General features: G+C 42.9%; 1 protein-coding gene across 1 annotated transcript in view; it reads left to right on the forward strand.

Annotated features, from left to right (window-relative positions):
• Positions 1-21,875, forward strand: part of CLSPN (claspin) — a 35,248-nt gene extending 13,373 nt beyond the window's left edge. The window contains exons 9-25 of the mRNA XM_063140843.1: positions 24-215; positions 2,532-2,716; positions 4,749-4,951; positions 5,883-5,947; positions 7,079-7,284; positions 8,450-8,610; positions 9,404-9,630; positions 10,318-10,429; positions 10,986-11,067; positions 13,352-13,470; positions 14,118-14,282; positions 14,384-14,505; positions 15,985-16,115; positions 18,393-18,483; positions 19,122-19,204; positions 19,664-19,825; positions 20,810-21,875. Of these exons, the coding sequence (XP_062996913.1) occupies positions 24-215; positions 2,532-2,716; positions 4,749-4,951; positions 5,883-5,947; positions 7,079-7,284; positions 8,450-8,610; positions 9,404-9,630; positions 10,318-10,429; positions 10,986-11,067; positions 13,352-13,470; positions 14,118-14,282; positions 14,384-14,505; positions 15,985-16,115; positions 18,393-18,483; positions 19,122-19,204; positions 19,664-19,825; positions 20,810-20,920 (2,417 nt within the window). The 3' untranslated portion in view covers positions 20,921-21,875. The remainder of the gene's footprint in view (positions 1-23; positions 216-2,531; positions 2,717-4,748; positions 4,952-5,882; positions 5,948-7,078; positions 7,285-8,449; positions 8,611-9,403; positions 9,631-10,317; positions 10,430-10,985; positions 11,068-13,351; positions 13,471-14,117; positions 14,283-14,383; positions 14,506-15,984; positions 16,116-18,392; positions 18,484-19,121; positions 19,205-19,663; positions 19,826-20,809) is intronic.
• Positions 21,876-23,145: the final 1,270 nt, after the last annotated feature.

Raw genomic sequence — 23,145 nt, forward strand, 5'->3', positions numbered from 1 at the left:
AAAACAACAACAACCCAAAACAGAGCTGGAAGCTTTGAAAGAACGCTTTGTGAAGCATGCAATTCATGCAGCCAAACCGAAGACGGAACGAATGGTGAACTTGAATATTATTCGTAAGGAGATGACTAAAGAGGGCAAGGAGGAGCTGAAAGCAGATGTGGTGCCGGTAACCCTGGCTGCAGAGGCTGAAGAAGAGGCCACCCACATGAAGCCAGGTATGCGTAGGGGAGCGCAGGTGGGACATTTACTGGGACGGTGTTGGCCCTCGAAGTACTGTGACGCTTGTCGCAAATAAAGCTGTAACATTGGACCAACTAAAACCTTTTTGATACACCAAAAAGGGCCCCCTGATCTGGATAGCAACTTTTCAATTTATTTATTTTTTTAAAAAGCCTTCAATTCAAATATTCACACTACTGATGGCAAGCACCATCTTAAAAGGTGGAGCGGAGGGGACACCTATTGGTCCACCCAGTTCAGTATTTTATTTTATTATTGCATTTATATCCCGCTTGTGGCTCTCCAAGGTTTCAGGCAGGTCCTCTTCCATCCCTAACTAGAGAATTGGAGATTAATCCAAATTGGGTAGCAGAAGATGTGCTCCCTACTGCTGAGTGACAGTGGGCTTATAAAGGGAGGGGTGGGCCTTATGAGATGGTATTGTGTGTAGGCTCCCAATCAGTTACTCTGTTGTTTGGATAAACTTTATAAATGTATAGCTTGTCAGAAGAATCTTTCTTAGAAATCGAAAGCTTATATCAGTATTTTAAAAGAAATATATACTATCTTTCAAAATACAGCATTAAAATAAGAATAAGTAAAACATGAATAGACAAGCAGCACATAAAAATAAAGTAATAGTACTTATTTATTACTATTTTACTCTTAACATTTATATATTTATTTTATTATTGCATTTATATCCTGCCTTTTTTCCTCCAAGGAACCCAAGGCGGTGTACATAATCCTCCTCCTCTCCATTTTATCCTCACAACAGCAACCCTGTAGGGTAGGCTGGGCTGAGAGTCTGTGACTGGCCCAAAGTCACCCAGTGGGTTTCCATGGCTAAGTGGGGACTAGAACCCGGATCTCCTGATTCCCAGTCCAACACTTTAGCCACTACACCACACTGCCTTATTTGTTACAAAAGCAATGAAGGGAGTGTTTAAAATGCCAGAGTGAACCACAGTTTAACCTGGCACCTGAAAGTCAACAATGTTAAGAACAGAAGAAGAGCCATGCTGGATCAGACCAAGGGTCCATCTAGTCCAACATTCTGTTCACCTCAAATGAAAGAAGGCCCACAGGAGAGGCCTTCAAGGGCAGGCAGGATGATATGGGAATAGGTGCTTGGTCACTCACTTCTGAGTGAAGCTGTTGGCAAATGTCTTCCCATGGCTTCATTAGAATTTCACATCATTGGGGGGGCAGATACAATTGCCTCATAGTGCCTGTTCTTGCCTGATTTACTATCCCTGATTTATACTTATGAAATGAGATCTAGACATTTAAAACAAGCTGAGCTTTTTTCTCCAGGTTTCTGGGGAAGCTGTTGAGTTCTGTGTTGTTTTTTTATTGTGGTTATGGAGATTTCCTAATCTGCCTGTACTCTTCAGGCCTCTGAATAAAAATAGAATGTTATTTGTGTGTGTTTCAAATGAAGAAGTGAGTATCAAAACTAAACAGGTTCTGATTCACTTGGAGCATTTATTTGTCTAGACTTGTCAGTAGTGGATGGGCATCATTTCTCTGCCTTGTTACCAGGGCCCTAGAGCAAGGAACTTGCTGTCATGCCTTCACAAGGCATGAGAGGAGGAAGAAAGACCCTGTTCTGGCATGTTGAGTCATCCAGTGTCATGGATCAGCCTTGGCCAGGTCCTGATTCATATTGAGGGTGCTACATGAATAATATTTCAGCCCTGCTTGAAATAAAATTTTTTTTCTGGCCCCTGGTGGTACTGACAAATTGTAATCTAAAGGTAATAAAGTGTTTACCTGCAGTTCCATTTATAAGGAAGGGGTGGTATATTTCCTACTCATGAAGAGGTAAGAGAGAGGCTACATCCTTCATCTTACATTCAGAATACAACAGGGAGATGTAATACCCCAGCTATGCCTGAGTGCTTGTGCTCTGTCACAGTCAAGTTCTTAATTGCCAGATAGTACCAGCTATCATGGGGGCCTTACCACAAGGAGGTCTGTTTGTTTAATGCAGGGCCAAAAGCATATTTTGCCCAAGTCTGGAGAATGGAGCAGCCCTGAGAATACAGAAACTGGGCATCTCTGGTAACAAGCACGGAGTCACCTTGAGTGATCAGCCGCTGTAAACTCAGCATATCCTAGCCAGAAGGCCTGGCTCTTTCAGTCAGCATATATCAGTTCATGAAACTTTCAAATAAACTGCCATTGCTTTTTAAGTTAATTGTGTATGGCTCCATTAAAATGTTTGCCTGAGGCAATGAAGTGTGTGTGTGTGTGTGTGTGTGTGTTTAAAATGTGCATCTAATATTCATGCTGTCTTGGCTGCCCAGGTGAAAAGTTACGCATGCTGAAGGCTAAACTGCAGGAAGCCATGAAACTCCGCAGGGCAGAGGAACGCCAGAGGCGGCAAGCATTGTTTAAACTGGATAATGAGGAGATGATGGAGGAAGAGGAGGAAGAGGAGGAGGAGATGACGGATGAGTCTGATGAAGAGGAGGAGGAAGGCAATCAGGAGGTCTTTCCCTTTTTTTTCTTCTTAAGCTCTCTTTCTCTTTTGCCTAGTTCGGCAAGTTTTAGTGAGCTGCTGACTCTTCATAAATCATCCAGGAACTAAGAGACTTGTGAATTTGTGCCATATTTAATATTGGCCTCTTGCCAAAGAGATAAAGTTCTTTGAAACAAAAGCACACATCATAATTAAGTACTTAAGCACCCTAAAGGCTTCAGCTGCCCACAGCTAGGCATTGAAATGCAGGCCTTTTGTTTTGTATACCCAAACTGTTGGCTAAGGATTGCAATTTTGCAGTCAGAAGCCTCATTTGCCACCCACTTCCCCATGCCCAGAGCAGTCCCAGTGAACCCTCAAGCAATTTGCGCCCGAGAAGAAGGGGCAAAGTTCAGAAATTCAGGAGCCCAGACGTGGAATCCTGAAGTGCCACCTCCTACTGTGCCTCACAACAGCGACACAGTGGAAACCGAACGTTAAACTGTAAGAAACGAGGCCAAGGGCAACACTGCTGTGCCCTACCCAGCCAGCAGCCCAGCTTAGCAGTTCTGACCCAAGGAGCTGGAGGAATGAACAATTTGGCTGTGAGAAGCACAGGGTGCGTAGTTCTCCTTTCCCCCTATCATCTTTCCTGCAGCATTTCCCTTTTTCAGATGCTCCCCTAGCCATTGTAAGGTGCAGTGGGAGGCAAGCCAGGGGAAATGCTTCAGGATTCTGCAGCTGGGTACCTGACCTTTGGCTGTCCCCTCCCAGCTCCGTGTTGTGGCACAGCTATTGGATGTCCTTTGGTGTGCAGAGATGAGTGCACGTGTGGCTTGTAGCTTCAGAACTGTGTCTTTGGTTCAGAAGCAACTGTTTGTTCAGATATCTCTCCTGCTTTTCAGTACATTGCAAAGCCAGAATTCTGATGAAAAGGTGCCTTAGTTTGCTTTAAATATATATGTCTGCATCCTAGAATGACGTATTCTGCAAGTGTACCACAAGCAGAATAAATTAAACACAAGACAATGAAGATTTGATGTCAGCTCTGGATCTCTACAAAGCTCTGGCTTATTTAAACAGACACTCTTTGAAGTAAAAGCAAGTTGAGGTACAAAGTTAATACAATAAATCAGTAAAATATAGCAATAAAACAGTAGGGTAAATCACAATCCAGTAAGAGCAGATGCTAGTCATAAAGCAAATGCAAACCATAAACAGCCTTCCTAAAATGAAATGGTATTTTGCTGTCATCTTTAAAAAGGGCAAGCCTCCTGGACTAGACTGCACGGTTCATGCTTACCGCACTAGTTCAGGCCCCAAGTGCGAAATGGGATGTACCACAGGACTGTGTTTCTGCTAGGACGTGATTTTAGATTGTAAGCCATATGGCAGAGTGTCCTGTTTTGTTTTATTCTGTACAGCACCATGAAAATTGATGGCGCTTTATAAATTATTATTATTATTATTAATAATAAATGCTAGAGATTAACCCTGGAATACAGGAAGGCAGAACGGAATGAAGTGACCTTGAGCTGAATTACTGCAAAGGATCCTCATATACTAGGAAGGACTTCTGGATTGGATTATATTCATTCAAGAATGTTTTAAACATGTTTGTATGTGCCAAGAGCAATACCACATCCTGAACTCCAGAGAGAGAGAGAGAGAGAGAGAGAGAGGCTGCAATAGTTTACTCATTTTTCTCAGAATAAGCCTTGCTGCACTCAATGGGACTTATTCCTGAGCAGACATGAATAGGTTTACACTGTAAGATAAGTACATATCTACCTATGGTGTGTGTGTGTGTGTGTGTGTGTGTTGGTAGCTAGGGCCCATCTTCTGGATATGTAAACTATTATGCTCCTGTCTGCAATTCTTTCCTATCTATAAGCAGGCTAGTAGGACATTTTGCAGGCTAGTAACTTCCGTGGGCTTATTTAAAAGGCTACAATATGGCTTTTTTACAAGGCTGCACTTGCCCTGTAAGATGATGTACTTCAAGCAAATTGTTTGGTTTCACTCACTGTGGAATTTTGTGTGTGTGGATGTGTTCCGTTAGAGTGCAGAGTATCTTCTTGGTGAGGCAGAGGAAGATGAGGAGGAGCTAGAAGAGCAGGGCCTTGAAGATGGTGACAAAGAAACTGACAAAGAATCAGTTGATGAGGGTCGAGGGGCCAAGTCTGTGCACTGTAGCGCTGTTCCAAAGCCTTCATCTACAGAGTCGACATTGCTGCTGTTCAAGGATAACTCTTCAAAAACAGGGTAAGTTTTACATCTTCCAGAAGCATAACATACAGCATAATCAAACTGAAAGATACGTTTTAAGGTAGATGACCTCCAGCATATTGAATCCCATTTTGAATAATAAGTTTTTATCTAACCCATTGGGCTGTAAGGGCAAACGTTAATATATTTGTAATATATTTGACCATATTGCCCAATAGGTAACTAAGCTTCTCCGTACTTTTCAAAAAATGAACTCAAGGATCAATTTCAAAAAAAATTCCTTAGAGGAATTATACAGATAGCAATACTATATAACATAACGGGCAATGTCTGTCACCTCTTTCTCACCAGAAATCCATTAACAAATCCATAAACCCTCTAAATATGCTGTGGCATAATTTAGGAGCTGAAAGCAGTAAATACATTCCACAGCACACCAACAGGTAGCTCAGACAAGTAATTTGATAAGCCAAAATCAGATTTTTTAATCAAAATAGTAAAATGATAAACTGTAAGTGGTGAAGACATCTAGTTAACAAAAGTGTCCACTTTTCAGTTCTTGGATTTTAAGGGCACCAGGAATCAATCCTTACTTAATTAAATAGTTCCAATTTTATTTGCCCAAATATGAATAGTTGTATTAGAAAGGTGCTCTAAATAGCATTTTGGGGGCAACTTTATTTATGGCTTGTGCTGTAACTTCAGCCGGTATGAGATCAAAACAATATAAACCCTGGGCAATATTGAAGAATACCCAACCTCAAATCTTATCACCTCTAATACAAATACTGTGACCCACTACAATATATCTGTTGTAATATTTTTGGTATTACCAACAGCATGACAAACAATAGTTTCATTCGCATATATTTCTCTACATTCCTCTGTATACTGCCAGTTATAGATTGATTCCTATTACCTTTTTAATGTGATTATCCTGCATTTAGCCTAAAATTGTTTGTTGCAGGTGTTCTCTTCCAGGTGAAAAATCTGAGATGGAGGAAGCCATGGGCAAAAGACCAGACAAGCCAGGTAAAACATCTGACTTCTGTAGTTGCCATCCACCATCTCGCTTGTCTCCATCCTGTTTCTTTCTGTTTTGAACAATGCACCTCTGTATTAAGAAGCTTCTCTTTAACTCCCTTGCATGTATTACAGAAACCGAAAAGATATGTAATAGTAACTTTTGTGGACTATGTTTGTCTTATTACTCTTTTCTTTTGGAGTGAAACCATGGACAAACATTTTATCCTAGTTTGGTTAAATTTTGATAAGGCCTCTAGGGAAACCACCTCTGGAACAGATTTTGCCCGCAAGCGGCCCTGTTTTAAACAGTCATGTCACATGATCCTTTGGATTTGTTAAGGGGAAAAGTGAGGTTGGAAGTCCCTGACTGCTAGAATATCAAATCTACACTTGCTGTATGTGAAGCAGTGTGTGGAGAAGAGCTGTGTGCGTAGACCTTGGAGTGAGATATACAGGATATGGTGGTTAGGCGGAATAGAGAATTCCAGGGGCAAGGAGAGCAGAAATGCTTGGCTTTGAAGAGGGCAGATCTGTTGTATCTAACTCGAGGATCTGTGCCTTATAGTGTGCTTGTACTTTTCAGATGCTTCAGTAGTTCCCAGGCAATACTGGAAACGTTTGACTTGACTGGTGACTTCTGAAAACAGTACTTCTTGCGAGTCATTATTGCAAATAGGATGTTTTGTAGGATTAATTTGTACTTCTGCTCCAAGGCAATCTTATTTCAGGGAGGCCCTGTGAATGAATTTTGCTTCACACTTCATATCAAACTCTGTCATTCCCATAGTTAGGGTCTGAAAAGATTCTCCCCATAACCATCAGCGTGTCAAAATGTTTTTGTTTGCATTTGAAAGACAGCGTGGAGTGAGTGAGTGTGGTTTATGTAGTAAAATCTCACTGCCTCTAATAATGCACTCAGGATTGGAGCCAAAATGGGGCTTCTACGAAAAAAGAGGGAAGCGTCAGCACGCTTGGGTGAAACCCCAAAGTATGACGAAGTACAAAATGTAAAAGACAAAAAAACCCACCATCCCAAAGTAGGGGCAGTTCCCTCCAAAAAACATCAGGTTTGATCTTTACTTGCTTTGATTCCTTTAAAGCTGGTTGGAATTTTCTCTTTTTCTCTTCCTCCCTTAGAAGATGAAGATTCATTTTTAATGCCAAACTTGGCAAAGGAAAATAGCCACAACAGCAGCTTTGAGCTCATCAGTTCCATGATTCCCTCCTATCAGCCTTGCAATAAGCAAGTGGCACGAGGCGGCAACTTCCTGCCTGCCATTGGAGCTGTCCGCTCTCCTTCTCCCGGCTTTTTCAAAACAAGCTTTATCAGCTCCGCATCCAAGGTAAGCTTTGCTTCGATACTTTTGCTGTTTTGGAATATTAGCTGATTCCAGCCAGTCACTAGAGGAATGATTATGTAGCAGTTTGTAACTTAAAGAAATTGGTACTTGTGTTTGCTGGTTTTCTTCTTCCCTCCCCATTCCTTTTTATATTGTGTCTGTTAGATGATGAACCTGCAAGCAGGGAATATCTCCTCTTTTAATCTCTGTGCAATACCTAGAAAGTGCTTTTAGATATGGTGAATAGTAAGTTTTCATGAAGTTTGCATCTTGTATGGAGTGTTTACCATACCTGAAAAAGAAAATTGCACACACCAGTACAACCTTCCTGACTGTCCAGAGGGTTACCGTGGCGGATATCAAAAAGCTGCCAAGAAATCTAGGAGAATTAACAGAGTTGCACTCCCCTTGTCATTCTCATGGCCTAGTCAGCCAATCGGGTGTCCAGTGCATTTCAGTCTCAAAGTTGGGCCAGAAACCAGATTGAAATGGATGGCAGCAATTTTCTAGACGCAAGATGGTCTGGAGTTGTTCTGCATTAACCATCCTTTCAAGCACCTTGCCTAAAAGGACATATTTGTAGCCAGCTGATAGTTGGAATTATCTTGAGGGTCCGTAGAGGGCTGCTCAAGGAATGGCATTATGACTGCCTCTTTTGAGCTAGCCAGAACCACTCTCTTTTGCAATTAGGCATTTATAACTTCCTGGATCCAGCCAGTTAACCCTCTCCTGCTTGATATTAAGAGCTGTATCTTTGTAAACTGTTCCAGTATTTTAATTTCATCCGTCTAATAGCATAAAAACTATGTGTGTGTTTTAGTAAGTCACATTGCTATCCCTCCATTGATAAACTTCTCGATAGCAGTAATTAGCCCCCATGAACTGCTGTGCTAATCCATTCCCTTCGGCAACACATTTGGCACCTGGACTTTCTTTATTAGCTATATCTAGATTTATTTCTTTTTGCAAATGGATATGTGTGTGTGCAATTGTTAATCATTGATTTAAATTTTGTAGTATTTCAGTTTATAAGCTACAGAATTCTAGTCTTCCTCTGCCTCTGTCTTCTCCTTTTCCCCTCCCAGTCTGAATTCTGGTTTGCGTTCAGTTATGATTTGCCTTTTAATCAGTGTTTCATCAATCTGTGTTATGTTTGGAATCTGCTTAGAGTTCAGGAAAGGCATCTGAGCCTTCCTTACCCATAGAGGATTCCCAAGATCTCTATAACGCTACACCTGAAGAGAAAAGCCCAGTTCCAGCGGCTGGGAGGTTCCAGTTTCAATTCTCCATCGAAGATGACACCCAAAGTCAATTGCTTGATTCAGACGGGTATGTAACCAGAAAACTGGCTCTCTTGTGCAGGCAGCACTTCCAAAAACCCATTTTAATGCTGCAACCCTAAATCCACTTTTTAGGGAGCAAGCTGTGTTATACACTCTTTGAGCACACAAGGAATTGTGTTGCATGAATTTTTGAGTCTACAGAACTGAGTGATAAAATATATCCATGCTTCTGTGATTGGTTTCTTGCTATCAGAAATGGCTAATTTACTGTTGCAAAGGTTAGGCCAAGAGTGCTTAGGCATGGTGCTGCCATCAGCTTCTACTGGTTGCAGAAAGATTCCAAGCTTTCAAATTACACCAATGAGGTCTTCTTGAGGTGGTCTGGAAAGGGGATGAGCTCACTTTCAATAGAGAGGTGTGTGTGTGTATATATGAGAAAAAATGGGATGGATGGAAATCACTGCAGGTGGAAGTTGAATGTGGTGACGATAGCTACCTTCCACGTGGAATTCTCAGGGTCCCATCCCCAATGTCCTAAAACACTTAGCAGCTTGCATATGAAATCAAGTGACAAATTTTTGATGTGTTAGCCAGTTTTCAGAGTTCTTCAGTTCATACAGGTCTATTGTGGAACTGTGTATTTCTTGATCCCTTTGCTGAAACAGAACGATTGTGGCATTTGTCCCGTGTCTGTGCCATGCAAGAAGCCCATCCCTCAGTCCTTCCTGGAGATCTGTATCCCATTCCGCTTGTCAAGCCATCTGAGCCAGTTCTGGCAGCAGACTTCTTTTTTTTGTTTTTGTTTTTAAATGAAAGCTAGTAATGAATTTTGCTTTCAGGTTTTTGAATGTTGGCCATCACCGGAGCAAATATCAGGTATCCAAGAACCGCTTACCGTTGGCCAGCATGGATGAGAACGCAATGGATGCCAATATGGATGAACTATTAGATCTGTGCTCTGGCCAGTTTGCTTCCCAGGACAAACACCCTCCTAACACTTACAGCGGCCCGAAGCCAAACATGGAGGAACTGCTCAACCTTTGCTCTGGAAAGTTTTCATCTCAGGGTGAGTCCTGAGGAGAGACCCTGGTTTGTGTGTGTGAGTAGGAGTTGTGCCCTGCATCTTCAGTAGGCTTTGTACTAAATTCTATGCCCAGATTATATTGCTGGAATCAAAGTGCTTGCAGGCAGAACAAGGAAAAGAGACTAATGGATACCTAGTAAACCCGGTAAATTTAACTTTGTCTGGTTTTTTAATGGCTATTTTTAATAATTTTTACCCTCCTTTCTGTTTACACAATGCCCATTGCAGCTTACAGCATATTTAAAACAACAATAAAACAATAGATAAAAATAGATAAAAATGCAACTTGGTTAAAACCACTAGGATAAAAAATAAAAACAACCAGCAAATTTAATGTTTAATAGAGGAGAGAAGTTTTCATGCTTGTTTGACTGAAGCATAGAAAAAATAAAATTGCTTGTATCATACTGCCTTTATTCAAATGTATGGTGTGAAAACACTGTTCGGTTCTGGTCACTGCACCTCAAAAACAATATGGTAGAATTGGAGAAGGTGCAGAAAAGGGTAACCAAAAGGACCAAGGGGCTGGAGCCACGGCACTGTTGCTGTCATGCCACTTCCAGTGTCAAGGGAGGCAAGAACACTCTATCTGGGGCACATTGGATTCTGGCCATAGGTTACCAGCTGGAGCCTATTGAAATGGCCTCTCCATTCTGGTTCCTTTCTCAGATTCTCCCATTCGAGCCTCTTCAGCCACCTCTAAACTGGAAAAAGAGAGCAGCCCTGAGGATCCAATGGATGAAGCACTCGCTCTTTGTTCTGGCTCCTTTCCATCTGACAGGTGAGACTTGGACATGGGAAATGCGCACAATTTCCAATTCTTCAAAGGTTTTCCTATTCACTTCAGTGGAGGGGAGCATATAAGGGTGTGTTTGTGTGTACAGAGCTGTCCTTTGGATTGGGGTAATAGGGGGGTGTCTGCTTATACAGCAGGTATGTCCATGTGTCCCATGTTGCATGCTCCAGATTCTAAATTGGACTGAATACCTTTTATTAGGCTTGATGTCATTACATCTGAATATCAAAGCTTTTAGGTTAAAAGGAAGTCTTTGTCTATCTGATCCCCACCAGGTGGCGTTACCTTTCCTTATTATGAATAATAATGGAATTGACCTTAGTGTAAAAAGATTAGCCATGGCTAAACATGTGTTCTGGCATCTTAGAGATTGTCATGATAAACAAGTCCACCTCTAAGGTGCTCCGACACTACTTCTCTTGTTTGTCCTCTTCTGTCTTGGCTAATTAGGTGAGGCAGGTTGCTCAGCCCGTTACATTCCAACTGCTAAGTAAGAATACTGTTGTCTTCTTTTAAACACACACACATCCTTTTCTTGTAGAGAAGTGGAAGATGAAGAGCAGGAAGAGTTTGGAGACTTCCAGCTTTTAACGGATGACCATGCTTTTGATAGTGAAGAAGAAGTGAGTACCATGCCCTATTATAGTTCCTTCAGAACGAGGGTGACCATATGAAAAGGAGGACAGGGCTCCTGTATCTTTAACAGTTGTATTGAAAAGGAAATTTCAGCAGCTGCCATTTGTATGTATGGGGAACCTGGTGAAATCCCCTCTTCATCACAGCAGTTAAAGCTGCAGGTGCCCTGCCCTCTTTTAAATCTGGTCACTCTAGTATAGCTCCTGCAGCTTTAACTGTTGTGATGAAGAAGGTATTTCACCAGGTTCTCCATATATACAAACGACACCTGCTGAAATTCCCTTTTCTATGCATCTGTTAAAGATACAGGAGGCCTGTCCTCTTTTTCATGTGGTCATCCCTATTCAGAACGGAACATAAAACATGCCCACCTGCCAAAACCTTAAATACCACTGCTCTCTAACTCTGCAAAAAGTGCATCAAGGCTTTGCTCAACTGATCAGTTCAAGTTATTTTGTATTGATCAGTTTTGGGGAAAGCCAGAAGCTCATTGGTAGGGTTGTGTGCAGCCCAAGGAGAAAGCACGGAAATTCTGCATTGAGAAAAACTATTCTGCAACCTGAAGAAGTTAGGCGTGTATTAAGCAACTGCATATTTTCTCTTACTTTGCATAATTTACTATAGCTTTGCTAGTCATGGAGTGATGGCCATCAACTTGGAGGAGTTATGCGAGGCACCGAAACCTTGCCCTTAAACACTCACAGTCTTGTTCAGCCCACCCATCCCCCCAGCTTCTTTTAGCAGATGTTGCCCATGTTCTTTCAGGTCTCTTTTCACTACCATAAGGCCTAGAAACCTGCTCTTTTTCCCCTAAAATGAAACCTTTCATGAATCTATATTCTGCATCCGGTAGCTCATTCGGTGGGCTTTCTAGGTTCCTGAGCAATCTTGGTGTAGGCACAGTCCTGCTTAATGACATTAAGAAGAGCCAAGCAGAATCAGACCAAAGGCCTGTTTAGACCAGCGTTCTGTTCCCACAGAGGCCAGAACCTAAATTGGCCTATAGGAAGCTTACGGCAGAACCTGACTGCAAATAGCGCCCTTCTGTTTGTGTATCCTAACAGCAGGAATAGAGAGGTATACTCTGACTCTGATACTGGAAGTAATATATAGCCATCAGGACTAGTAGCCTTATTATCCTCTATGAACTTGCCTAATCCCCTTGAAGCTTCTTTATTTATTTATTAAAACATTTGTATCCCACCCTGTATTACTAGGATCTCAGGGTGACATACAGATAAAATTATACAGCAATATAAAACAATAAATATACACCGCTAAAAACAAATTAAACCAAGCTAAAACCAGGATAGAATTTAAAAGCAGTAAAACCAATTAAAACAATTCAAACAGTGTGCAAGCTTGGTGAATTTAGCCATCAAAGGTTTTGTTAAAAAGCCATGTCTTTACTTGGCACCGGAATAAAGTCAGCATTGGTGCCAGTCGGGCCTCCAAGGGGAAGGCATTCCATATGTATGTCTTGCATTGGTGGGATGCAGAGGAGGGCTTCTCCAACAGATCTCAAGTCTCGGGTAGGCATATATAGAGGGAGGCACTCTCTCAAGTACCAAGGTCCCAAGCCGTTTAGGGCTTTAAACGTCATTACCATTACCTTGAATTCCGACCAGAAGTGTATAGGCAGCTAGTGCGATGCTTTTAAGACCGGTGTTGTATGGTCTTTGTGGGATGTACTGGTCATCAGTCTAGCTGCTGTATTTTGCACTAGCTGCAACTTCCAAGTCGTCTTCACGGGCAGCTCCATGTAGAGTGCATTGCAGTAGTCTAATAGGGAAGTTAACAGTGCGTGCAGTACTGTGGCTAGGTTATCCCCATCCAGGAAAGGTCGTAGCTGGCAGATCAGCTGAAGCTGGCCCCAAGTAATCTGAGCCACGGAGTCCAGCTGGGCCTCTAGTGGCAAAGATGTATCTAGGAGTACTCCTAAGCGACACACCTGCTCCTTCAGAGGAAGTGCAGCCCCATCCAGAACAGGTCACTTACCCAATTTCTGGACTTGGGAACCGCCAATCCACAGAACTTCCGCCTTATCAGGATTCAGCTTCAGTTTATTGGCCCTCATCCAGCCAGAGGTTCTCCATCCCTAGTATAAGAGAATCATGATATTTCAATGTGTTTTCTAATTGTGCCCAATATGGAATTCAGCTCTTTAATAGCAGTTATTTAAATAAAATAACATGTTGAAATGGTAGAGTTTAATATAGGGCGCAATAAGATACTGCAGACATTTCTGAACTCTGTTTTACGGATTGATAGGATAATGACGAAGAAGAGGAGGAAGAGAATGATCAGGAGGAAGAACAGAGTGAAGACGAATTAGAAGTTGATGATGAAGAAGAAGTCTTGAGACGAAGAGAAGGACAGAAGAAGAAACTGTATGTAAACCATTCTGGCCTTACTGGCAAAGAGAATGCTATTGTAGTTTTGCTTTAAACTGGGTTAATGCAGCAGCTAAAGCTAAATAAAACAAAAGGATAGGCTTGAAGGATGTATTTCTAGGGGCTTGCCTGAGTAGTCTAATAAATGTTATGCTGTGAGAGCAGGGTGGTTGGCGTTTCAGTTAAAGCGTCACAATGGCCAACCCAGCCATAGCGCTGCTTAGACCATGACTTGATTTTAAATGGCGTCTGGAGGCTAGTCAATGTTTCAGCAGGCTTACGATGTTTGTGGACTCATTTGCAAGTTGGACAGAATGCTGGAAACTTCCATTTCAAACTAGGATTCCTCCTAACCTAGTAGGATGCGCAATATTTTCGAATGTACCTTGAAGTCTTGCACTCCTGCACAATGACTCAGTGATTCAAGTACAGGCTGCATATGTATGGGGGCTCAGGCTTGGCCCCAGCGTTGCCAGGTAGAAATGTTCTCTAGTAGCAGGGCAGGAAGAGAGCCTGTATTTGAGACTCCCTGCCAGCCAGATGTTGGCACTTCTGGGCAAGATGAATCATTAGGCTGCACAGTAGCTCCTTAAATCCTTTAGAACTCAACTTGTTTCCTCACCCCATCCCCATGAACCTTTTAGCAAATTGCAGGACTTCATGGAAGAGGAGGCTGAGCTCTCAGGAAGCGAAGTGGGAAGCGAGGATGAATACGATGGCGAGGAACTCGATGAATATGAGGAAGAGGTTCTTGATGAGGACCTGCCTACCGATGTTGAACTCCAGGATCAAGTCAACAAAATACACATGTCAGTAGCTGCAGACACATCGAAGCATGCACTTAAGTTTGTGGTTGTGCTTTCTTGGAAGGCTGATCTAAGTTTCCTTTCCTTACACGGGTTCCCTTTAGGAAAGTGATGCTGGATGATGACAAACGGCAGCTGCGCCTGTATCAGGAGAGATACCTTGCTGATGGAGACCTTCACAGTGATGGCCCTGGGCGGATGAGGAAGTTCAGGTGGAAGAACATAGGTACAGCATCCTATTATTATTATTATTATTATCATTTATTTATTTATTTATTTATTTATTTATTTATATAGCACCATCAGTGTACATGGTGCTGTACAGCGTAAAACAGTAAATAGCAAGACCCTGTCGCATAGGCTTACATTCTACTAAAATCATAGTAGAGCAGACCTGGACAACTGGTGACTCACCGAGCTGAATGCTGTTCTTCAGCCATGTATAACTGTGATATAGATTGCTAACCCCCCTTGTTTTGCAATCCCAGGCAGGCGGAAAACTCAAGGAAGTTTGCTAAGGGTTTAGAGCAGGGGTGATGTTGGACTCCAACTCTCATCATCCTTGACCATTGGCTGTGCTGAATAGGGCTGATAGGAAATGGAGTCCAATCTGGAGTGCCACATGGCCCCCCACCCCTGGGCTAGAGGACCGTTAAGCATGGCTTGTCTGTTTGGGCAAGAGGGTCACCTTTTGGGCAATCCTGTCTGAGAGTGAGTGAGAGAGCAAGGCCTTTTCTTTCTTAACACCTTAATTCTAAACATTTGTGACTAAATATCTATCTGGAGGATGTTTCTTAAGCAAGTTTTGGGATTGGGTTGCCAGCTATGTTTTAACTGAGAGCCAGTGTGACGTAGTGGTTAGAGTGTTAGACTGGGAGACAGGAGGTCCGGGTTCTAGTCCCCACTCGTCCACGAAGCTCACTGGGTGACTTTTGGCCAGTCACAGACTATCAGCCCAGCCTACCTCACAGGGCTGTTGTTGTGAGGATAAAATGGAAAGAAGAGGGGTTATGTACACCACGTTGGGTTTCTTAAGGAGGAAAAAAGGCAGGATATAACCGTAATAAATAAGTAAATGAAATAAATAAATAACTGGGGAAGGAATCAAAATGATTTAATCATTGGTCAGAGCCAGAGGCAGCAATGGCCAATGATAAAAGTGGGCTTTAAGGAACATGTGGAAGAGGAGCACGTCGTCCACTTTAGAGAGGATGCTAAGGATGTGCTTCTTGATGCTCTGCCTGCTCTACCCCAGCAATCCCATTGGGACAGAGCATCAGAGAATGAAATAGTATAGCTGCTCCCCTTTTCCCCGTGTTATACTGATGTAATTCTGTGAAGCAGGTGTATTTGGTTTCAGTTGCTAAGCCAGAGAAAATGCAGTGGGCCTTGTGTGGAATCTCCTTTTTGCGTGGCTTTAAAGGAAACATCTTGATTTTAACAAATGTACAGCTCTGTTGCTTGCAAGTTCTATATCTAGAGGCAAGAGTGAGTTCACCAAGCTTCCTGGAGCAAACCCTCGGCCTCTACCTTCGCCTGTTCCCACCGCAACTCCACTGCAGAGATGGGCTTTGAGCCCAGGTCCAGATCCTCATAGCTTCTGCATTGGGTCATGTTGCTGTTCTATAGTTACACTTTTGCTTCTAAGTGGAGCATTTCAGTCTGCAGTGGTGAGAACTGTTTCTCTTTCTGTTTTTCTTCTTAGACGATACTTCCCAGATGGATCTGTTTCACAAAGATGCTGACAACGATGATGAGAATGAAGACCAACTTGACGAGACAGAGGCCAAGTGGAGGAAGGAGCGCTTTGAGCGGGAGCAGTGGCTTCGGGAACAGGTGACCCATTTATCCTGGCTTAATCTTCCCCAACCTGATGCCTTCCAGGTTGTGTTGGACTGCAACTCCCATCCTTCCCAGCCAGCATGACCAATGATCATGCTCGATGGGGATTATGAGAGTAGCAGTCCAACACACGTAGTATGTGAACAAGATACAAATGTGTATCATTTGTCAGAGAGGCAGGGTTGGCTGCAATTCTCTGCAGAGAATTGTACATTCTGTGGCAAATTTAGTTTTGCTTCTACATAACAAATAGAATGGCCTTAACTGAATGTATTCTTTTTAAAAAGCATAACGCTGACTAGTAAAGATGACTATTCAAGCTACATCCCTTCTGCATTTTTATTTACTTTTTGCTGCTAACTTAGAACTACCTTAGCTAGCTTAGAACTAGCACAGAAGTGCAGGAATGGCACCAGGAAGGCTAAAGCTGAGAATGAGCTGAGGCTAGCAAGGAATGCTAAAAGCAACAAAACAGCTTTCTTCAGGTATGTGCATAATAAAAGACAGCGGAAAGAAATGGTGGCTCAACTGCTAAATGAGGATGGCAAATTGAGAACAGATGACAAAGAAAAGGCTGAAGTGCTCAATTCCTACTTTGACTCAGTCTTCTCCCAAAAGCGGGTCTATGACCCCCCTGGAAAAAAGTGAAGTACAAGCTGAAGGGGCAGGATTGCAGTTTGAGATTGATAAACAAATGGTCAAGGAACACCCTAATTTCTTTGAATGAGTTCAAATCTCCAGGACCCAATGAACTGCATCTTAGAGTAATAAAGGAGCTGGCAGAAGAACTCTCAGAACCACTGTCTATTATCTTTGCAAAATTATGGAAGATGGGTGAGGTGCTGGACGACTGGAGGAGGGCTAATGTTGTCCCTTTCTTTAAAAAGGAGGATCTTGGGAACTATAGACCAGTTAGTCTGACATCCATCCCTGGGAAAATTTTGGAACAGATTATAAAGAAGTCAATCTGTAAGCACCTTGAAAACAATGCAGTGATTACTAGAAGCCATCATGGTTGGTCAAGAACAAATCCTGCCAGACTAATCTGATCTCATTCTTTGATTGGGTAACCTCCCTTGTGGACTGGGGTAATGCTGCGGACATAATATATCTTGACGTCAGCAAAGCTTTTGACAAAGTGCCCCATGACGTTCTGATTCACAAACTAGCTAAAAGTGGGCTAGATGGAACAACTACTAGATGGATCCACAGTTGGCTACAGAATTGGACTGAAAGAGTGCTAATCAATGGTACCTTCTCAAACTGGGGGAAGGTAATGAGCAGGGTATAGCAGGGCGCAGTCCTGGGCCCAGTGCTCTTCAACATTTTTATTAATGACTTGGATGAGGAGGTGCAGGGAATGCTTATCAAATTTGCAAATGACATAATTTGCAAATTGGGTGGGATAGCTAATACCCTGGAAGACAGAAACAAAGTTCAAAGTGATCTTGACAGGTTGAAACGCTGGGCTTGAACATAACAGAATGAAATTTAATAGGGATAAATGCACCAAGAAAAAAGAAACCAAATGCACGGTTACAAGATGGGGGATACCTGGCTGAACAATACTACAAGCGAGAAGGATCTTGGAATTGTTGTAGATCACAAGCTAAATATGAGCCAACAGTGTGATGTGGCTGCAAAAAAAGAAAATTCTATTTTTGGCTGTATTAATAGAAGCATAGCTTCCAAATCGCTCAAGGTACTGGTTGCCCTCTATTTGGCCCTGGTTAGGCCTCATCTTGAGTATTGTGTCCAGTTCTGGGCTCCACAACTCAAGAAGGATGCAGACAAGCTGGAGCATGTTCAGAGGAGGGCAATGAGGTTGATCAGGGGTCTGGAAACGAGAGACTGAAAGAACTGAGCATGTTTAGCCTCAAGAAGAGAAGATTGAGGGGAGGCATGAAAGCACCCTTCAAATACTTGAAAGGTTGTCACACAGAGGAGGGCCAGGATCTCTTCTCGATCATCCCAGAGTGTAGGACATGGAATAATGGGCTCAAGTTATAGGAAGCCAGATTCCGGCTGGACATCAGAAAAAACTTCCTGACTGTTAGAGCAGTATAGCAATGGAACCAATTGCCTAGGGAAGTCATGGGCTCTCCCACATTAGAGGCATTCAAGAAGCAACTGGACAGCCATTTGTCAGGTATGCTTTAATGTGGATTCCTGCATTGAGCAGGGGGTTGGAGTTGATGGCCTTATAGGCCCTTTCCAACTCTACTATTCTATGATAACACCTAATCTAATGGAAGTTCTGTTTATTTGTAGTCAGAGAAAGGGGAAGAGGAGGATATTGATGAAAATAGCCAGTTCATGAAACTGGCAAAGAAAGCCACTGTTAAGTCCCTACAAAAGAAAGGTATGTCTGTTTCTTTCCGAAGAGGTATGGGTGCTAGTAAAATGTTTGATTGGGGTGGAGTGATGAGGGAGTAAAAGTTCTGCACTGAACTATCCAGTTTTTTTTAAATCAAAGCTCTGATGGACTGAAACTGTTTTGCACCCTAGTGATGTTTTTATTTTATTAATTTTGTTTTAAACATTGGTAGGCTATGAAGTGCCTCACTGTCATAAAACTTATAAATAAAAAACCTGCAGAATGAGAAGCCCCAGTTTAAAGTGAACAGGTTAGCATACACGTGTGTATGAAAAATATATGTATACTCTGTGTACTCGGTTGCTTTCCTGTTGCTTCTTTTGCCAAGTTCTTGCCTGCAAAACAACTTCAGGGTGGTGCTTGCTCTTAGAGACATTTTTCAACTTCCCCTTCTGCTAGTCCTGCTACTGGCTGCACTTAAGAGCGGTTTGCTTAGTCATCTTAAAATCTTGTTGCCTCTGCATTTTACAAGTGGTAGCTGGTGGGGAATTAGAAGAGATGCAACAATGTAACAGTTTAGTGATATTTTAAATATGGACAGTGGAAGGTACATCTATTAAACAAATCACAGATAAATATTTCACCATTCCACAGATAAATATTTCACCAATCTTTCCTCCTAGCAATCCCCACAATAGCTGCACAGGCAACTAAATCGCTAGCCAGAAATCCATTTGAAACTTTCCGGACTACTAGCAACCCACAGGTTAGTAGCTTAATGGCATACATCTGAGGGGGGCTGGGGGGCTTTTTTGAAAATTGATTTGGGCCCAGTTTTTTGAGTCATGGATGTCAAACTGAGAGCCTGTTGCAGAGCCATGTGCCTTGCATGGAGAAGATCTCAGGCTGAACGCTGCCTTCACCAGTTACAGAATCCCAAGGCCGGGAAGAACCCTGCAACGGATTGCTGGCAGCCGGAATTTACAATGTTCAGCCAAATGGATCAATGGTCTGGCTCTGATTCAGGCAGCCTTATGTGTTCCTAACAGGTTTCCATTATAGCTCACATATGTATCTACTGAAGATTAAGAAACTGAGATGTTAAGTGAATGTATTTTCCCTGCCTTGACTGGCTGTTCTTCTGAACCCCTAAATAGTGTTCAGTTTACTCAGTCATGTTGCTTGAGCGTTGTGCCTCTGGCTACCCTTCTCTCCCACTTTACAGCTGAAGAACGGATCGCTGCTGAACCGGCCCAAAGCCATCCTGCAGAAACTAGCAGCCATGTCGGACCTCAACCCAAATGCCCCCAGGAACTCGCGGAATTTTGTCTTCCAGACGCTCTCCCCGGTTAAAAGTGAGGAGAAGAAGGAGAAGTCCAAACCCCAGGTAGAGGCCTGGTTTATTTGAGTGGAGTCTGTTATTTAGGCTGTATTTAAATGTTTCATTCTTTGAACTGGGTATGCTTTGGTAAGAATGGCTTGGGGAAGACTTGAACTCTCGCCTGGCAAGCAGATCCAGACCTAAAGCTCATCTGCCTCCTTCATACCTTCATGTGTCCTGTACCATGGCTGTGGCAGGCTTCTTCTTTGGAGATGGTCCTCACATCAAATGCTTAGGGGTGGCTTAACTTTACTGGGGGCTGTTTGGGAACATGGAAGTATGGGCAGAAGCTAGTTATTATTGTCAGGAGTATGAAGAGTAGAGGTGAGCTGGAGAAGACACAAAAATAGGCAGCTGAAATGACCAGGGGGTACAGCATCATTATTATGAGAAAAAGTTTAAGGCATCTAAATCTTTACAACTGAAAATGACTAAGGTGTGTGGTGACAGAGGCTGATTATAATTACCAGTCGTGGGGGGCAAGCAGGTGATGCCTGTTGCCTTACTTGTGAATTTCCTGGTGCGTCTGGCTGGTGGCTGTTATGCCAGATCAACTGGATCTTTTTGTTTGATCCAGTAAGGTAGTTCTTGTTCCCCATCTACCAACAATCCCCCTGCCATTCTTATATGCGACAAAGATGCTTCCAGTGTGCTGGTGTGTTTGTCTGCTTGGGGTCCTGGCCCAGCCAGCCATGTTGCCTGGGCCGGATTGGCACATCACTTCCTTTCAGCCTGTGGCTATCCTGTGGTCGGCAGTCTTTACATGCGGACAGGTTTGGTTTATCTAATGTAAACTCGGAAAGAGCCGGTTGCCCATGGCAAATAAAAATGGTCTCTGGGTTACATAGGCAGGGATGTTTCTGTGAACTGAGAGCATGCTGGTTCTTTTCGCAGCATCAAATGATCAGTAGGTATGTCTGGGCAGATTATGGGCTAGAAAAGCATGGACTGACTTGTGATGCTGGTCTTATGGCTCCCGCCATCTTCTAGGTCAAGAAAAGAGCTCCTGTTTCCATTGTCACCCCTTCTCCCAAACGACTGCGGCTCGATGGCACTTCAGCTCAAGAAAACCGGAGTATATTCCAGTACTTGGAGAGATAAGTTACAGATGGGCTGCATCAACTGCTCCCATGCCTGTTCCTGTTCCAGCGTCCGAAGGCAAGGAACTGACGCGTGTGTCTCTTGTCCGAAACAATCCAGTGCTGCATGGATAATGGCCATTTGCAACCTCATAGGTCAGGCCCAGCTCATCATTCCACCTGAAAACTTGAGTACAAATAGCAGGGGAATGAATGTGTTTTACCTATTGGATGCAGCTCCAGCTCGAGCATTACTTGAGCCAGCATTTCTCTGCAGTGGTCTCCTTTGTCAATCTGCGTTGCACTCCCAAGGAGTACTCTGAGAAGGCCAGGCGTTAGAGGCCTGTGTTTCCATGCTTTTTCTTCTCCACTGTGGAGGCTGGACGTATCCTTATGTCAGTTGTTGAAGTTTCCTTGACTCTATGTGTATTGGAAGTTCCAGCTTATTTTTTTTAATCAAGGGGTTTGTTTTAACTTTTCCAATGACAGTTTTATATTGTAGAGCAGGATATGTGCTTTGCCGTCTACTCTTCCCCACACGTCATTCTTGGGCTCAGTTATTCTATTTTTTTAGTTTAAAAAGCAAACCAACGAATTTGTGTCAAGGAAGACAATGGAGGAAGGAGGAAATTCTCTTCTGCCCGTTGTGTCTGTGCTTTTCAGTCCTCCATAAGTTTATTTGAACACTTGAAAGCTTTTCAAATGAAAAATAGAGGTTTGGAGAAAAAGGATCTTATTTACAGCTACATTCAGTTTTGAGGCAGGATTTGGAATCTGGAAGATGAATGGAATTATGCAACACGCTTCTGGCTACGTTTTGAATGAGTTACACCGAAGACATTTTACGGCAAACATCCTGCCTGGTTCTTAACATGCTCTAAATTCATTCCTCCAAGGTCTCAAGACAGTAATCCTGGATTGTAAATTTATTCTCTGAGTGTGTGTGTGTGTGTGTGAAATGTGTAAATAAGTAAATAAAGGATGTGATGCTCTATAAGCAGGCTTTCATAATAAATGGGTAGTTCTTAATCTTTAGAAACTGGAATGGATTATGCCCAAAGTAAAATTTTCATAGGAAATTCTTTGGATTGAGTTTGTGGATGGGGTGTCAAGATTTTGAAAGTCATTTCTCTTTTCAACCTGAGTTTCTGTTAAGAGCTTATGATTTTATTTATTTGATTTCATTATAATTTATATTCCACCTTTATTCCAAAGCATGCATGGAATTCATTCTCAGGCATTCTTCTATCCAGAAACTGATCAGTCGAAGACCTGCTTAGCTTCAGTGAGGTTGCTGCATCAGCATTAGGCTCCTTCTGGCCATGCCCTGATGCTGATTTTTGCAGTATTTTTGATTAAGAGCAAAGTAGTTATTGTCCTTTGCTGGTGCCTGTGATCTATTTCTATATTGCAATCCTGAAGGAAAGGAAAGGAACCTCTCCTGCAAGCACTTGAGTCATTGCTGACTCTTAGAGGGACGCCTGCTTTCGCTGACGTTTTCTTGGCAGACTTTGTAGCGGGGTGGTTTGCCATTGCCTTCCCCAGTCGCAGTTACCTTTCCCCCAGCTAGCTGGGTGCTCATTTTACCGACCTCGGGAGGATGGAAGGCTGAGTCGACCTGAGCCGGCTGCCTGAGAACCAGCTTCCGCTGGGATCGAACTCAGGCCGTGGGGAGAGTTTCGGCTGCAGTAACTGCCGCTTACCACTCTGCGCCACACGAGGCTAATGAATGTGAGCAAAAAACAACACCCCCAGTTTCTTATCCCACGGGGCTTACAAATTAAAGACTTAACAGTTGAGAGACAATGGTGGGGGGCAACAAAGGTAACGGGATGGATATGTGCAATTCCATGCACACAGGCTCAGGCGCAGTTTTAGTTCAGAGCAAGGACTAAGGGGTTAAGCCAGAATCTTCATGGCACAGGTGGGTTTCAAGGAGGTGTTTGAAGAGTGGGAGGCGTCACCATGCAGGTGTTCGAGGGGCAGGTGGAGTTCAGGTGTAAGGATCACAACCGGAGGAAGGTTCACTGCCTTGTGCCTCTGGTAGTGGTCCACCTGCTCATTTAGCCTGTTTCGAATCTCGTTTAATTCTAGTGAGATGCCTCTCGGTTTGGAGATGTCATCCTAATACTTCCAGTGACTGAGGTATGATTGGTTTCCCCCCTCTGAATTAATAGTGGAGGCACTTTGCTCATACACCTCACAAGGTTTGCTTTTATTTTTATTTATTTTTTACTTATTGCTAAC

This window comes from Elgaria multicarinata, chromosome 13, assembly GCF_023053635.1.
Source record: "Elgaria multicarinata webbii isolate HBS135686 ecotype San Diego chromosome 13, rElgMul1.1.pri, whole genome shotgun sequence".
Taxonomy (NCBI): domain Eukaryota; kingdom Metazoa; phylum Chordata; class Lepidosauria; order Squamata; family Anguidae; genus Elgaria; species Elgaria multicarinata.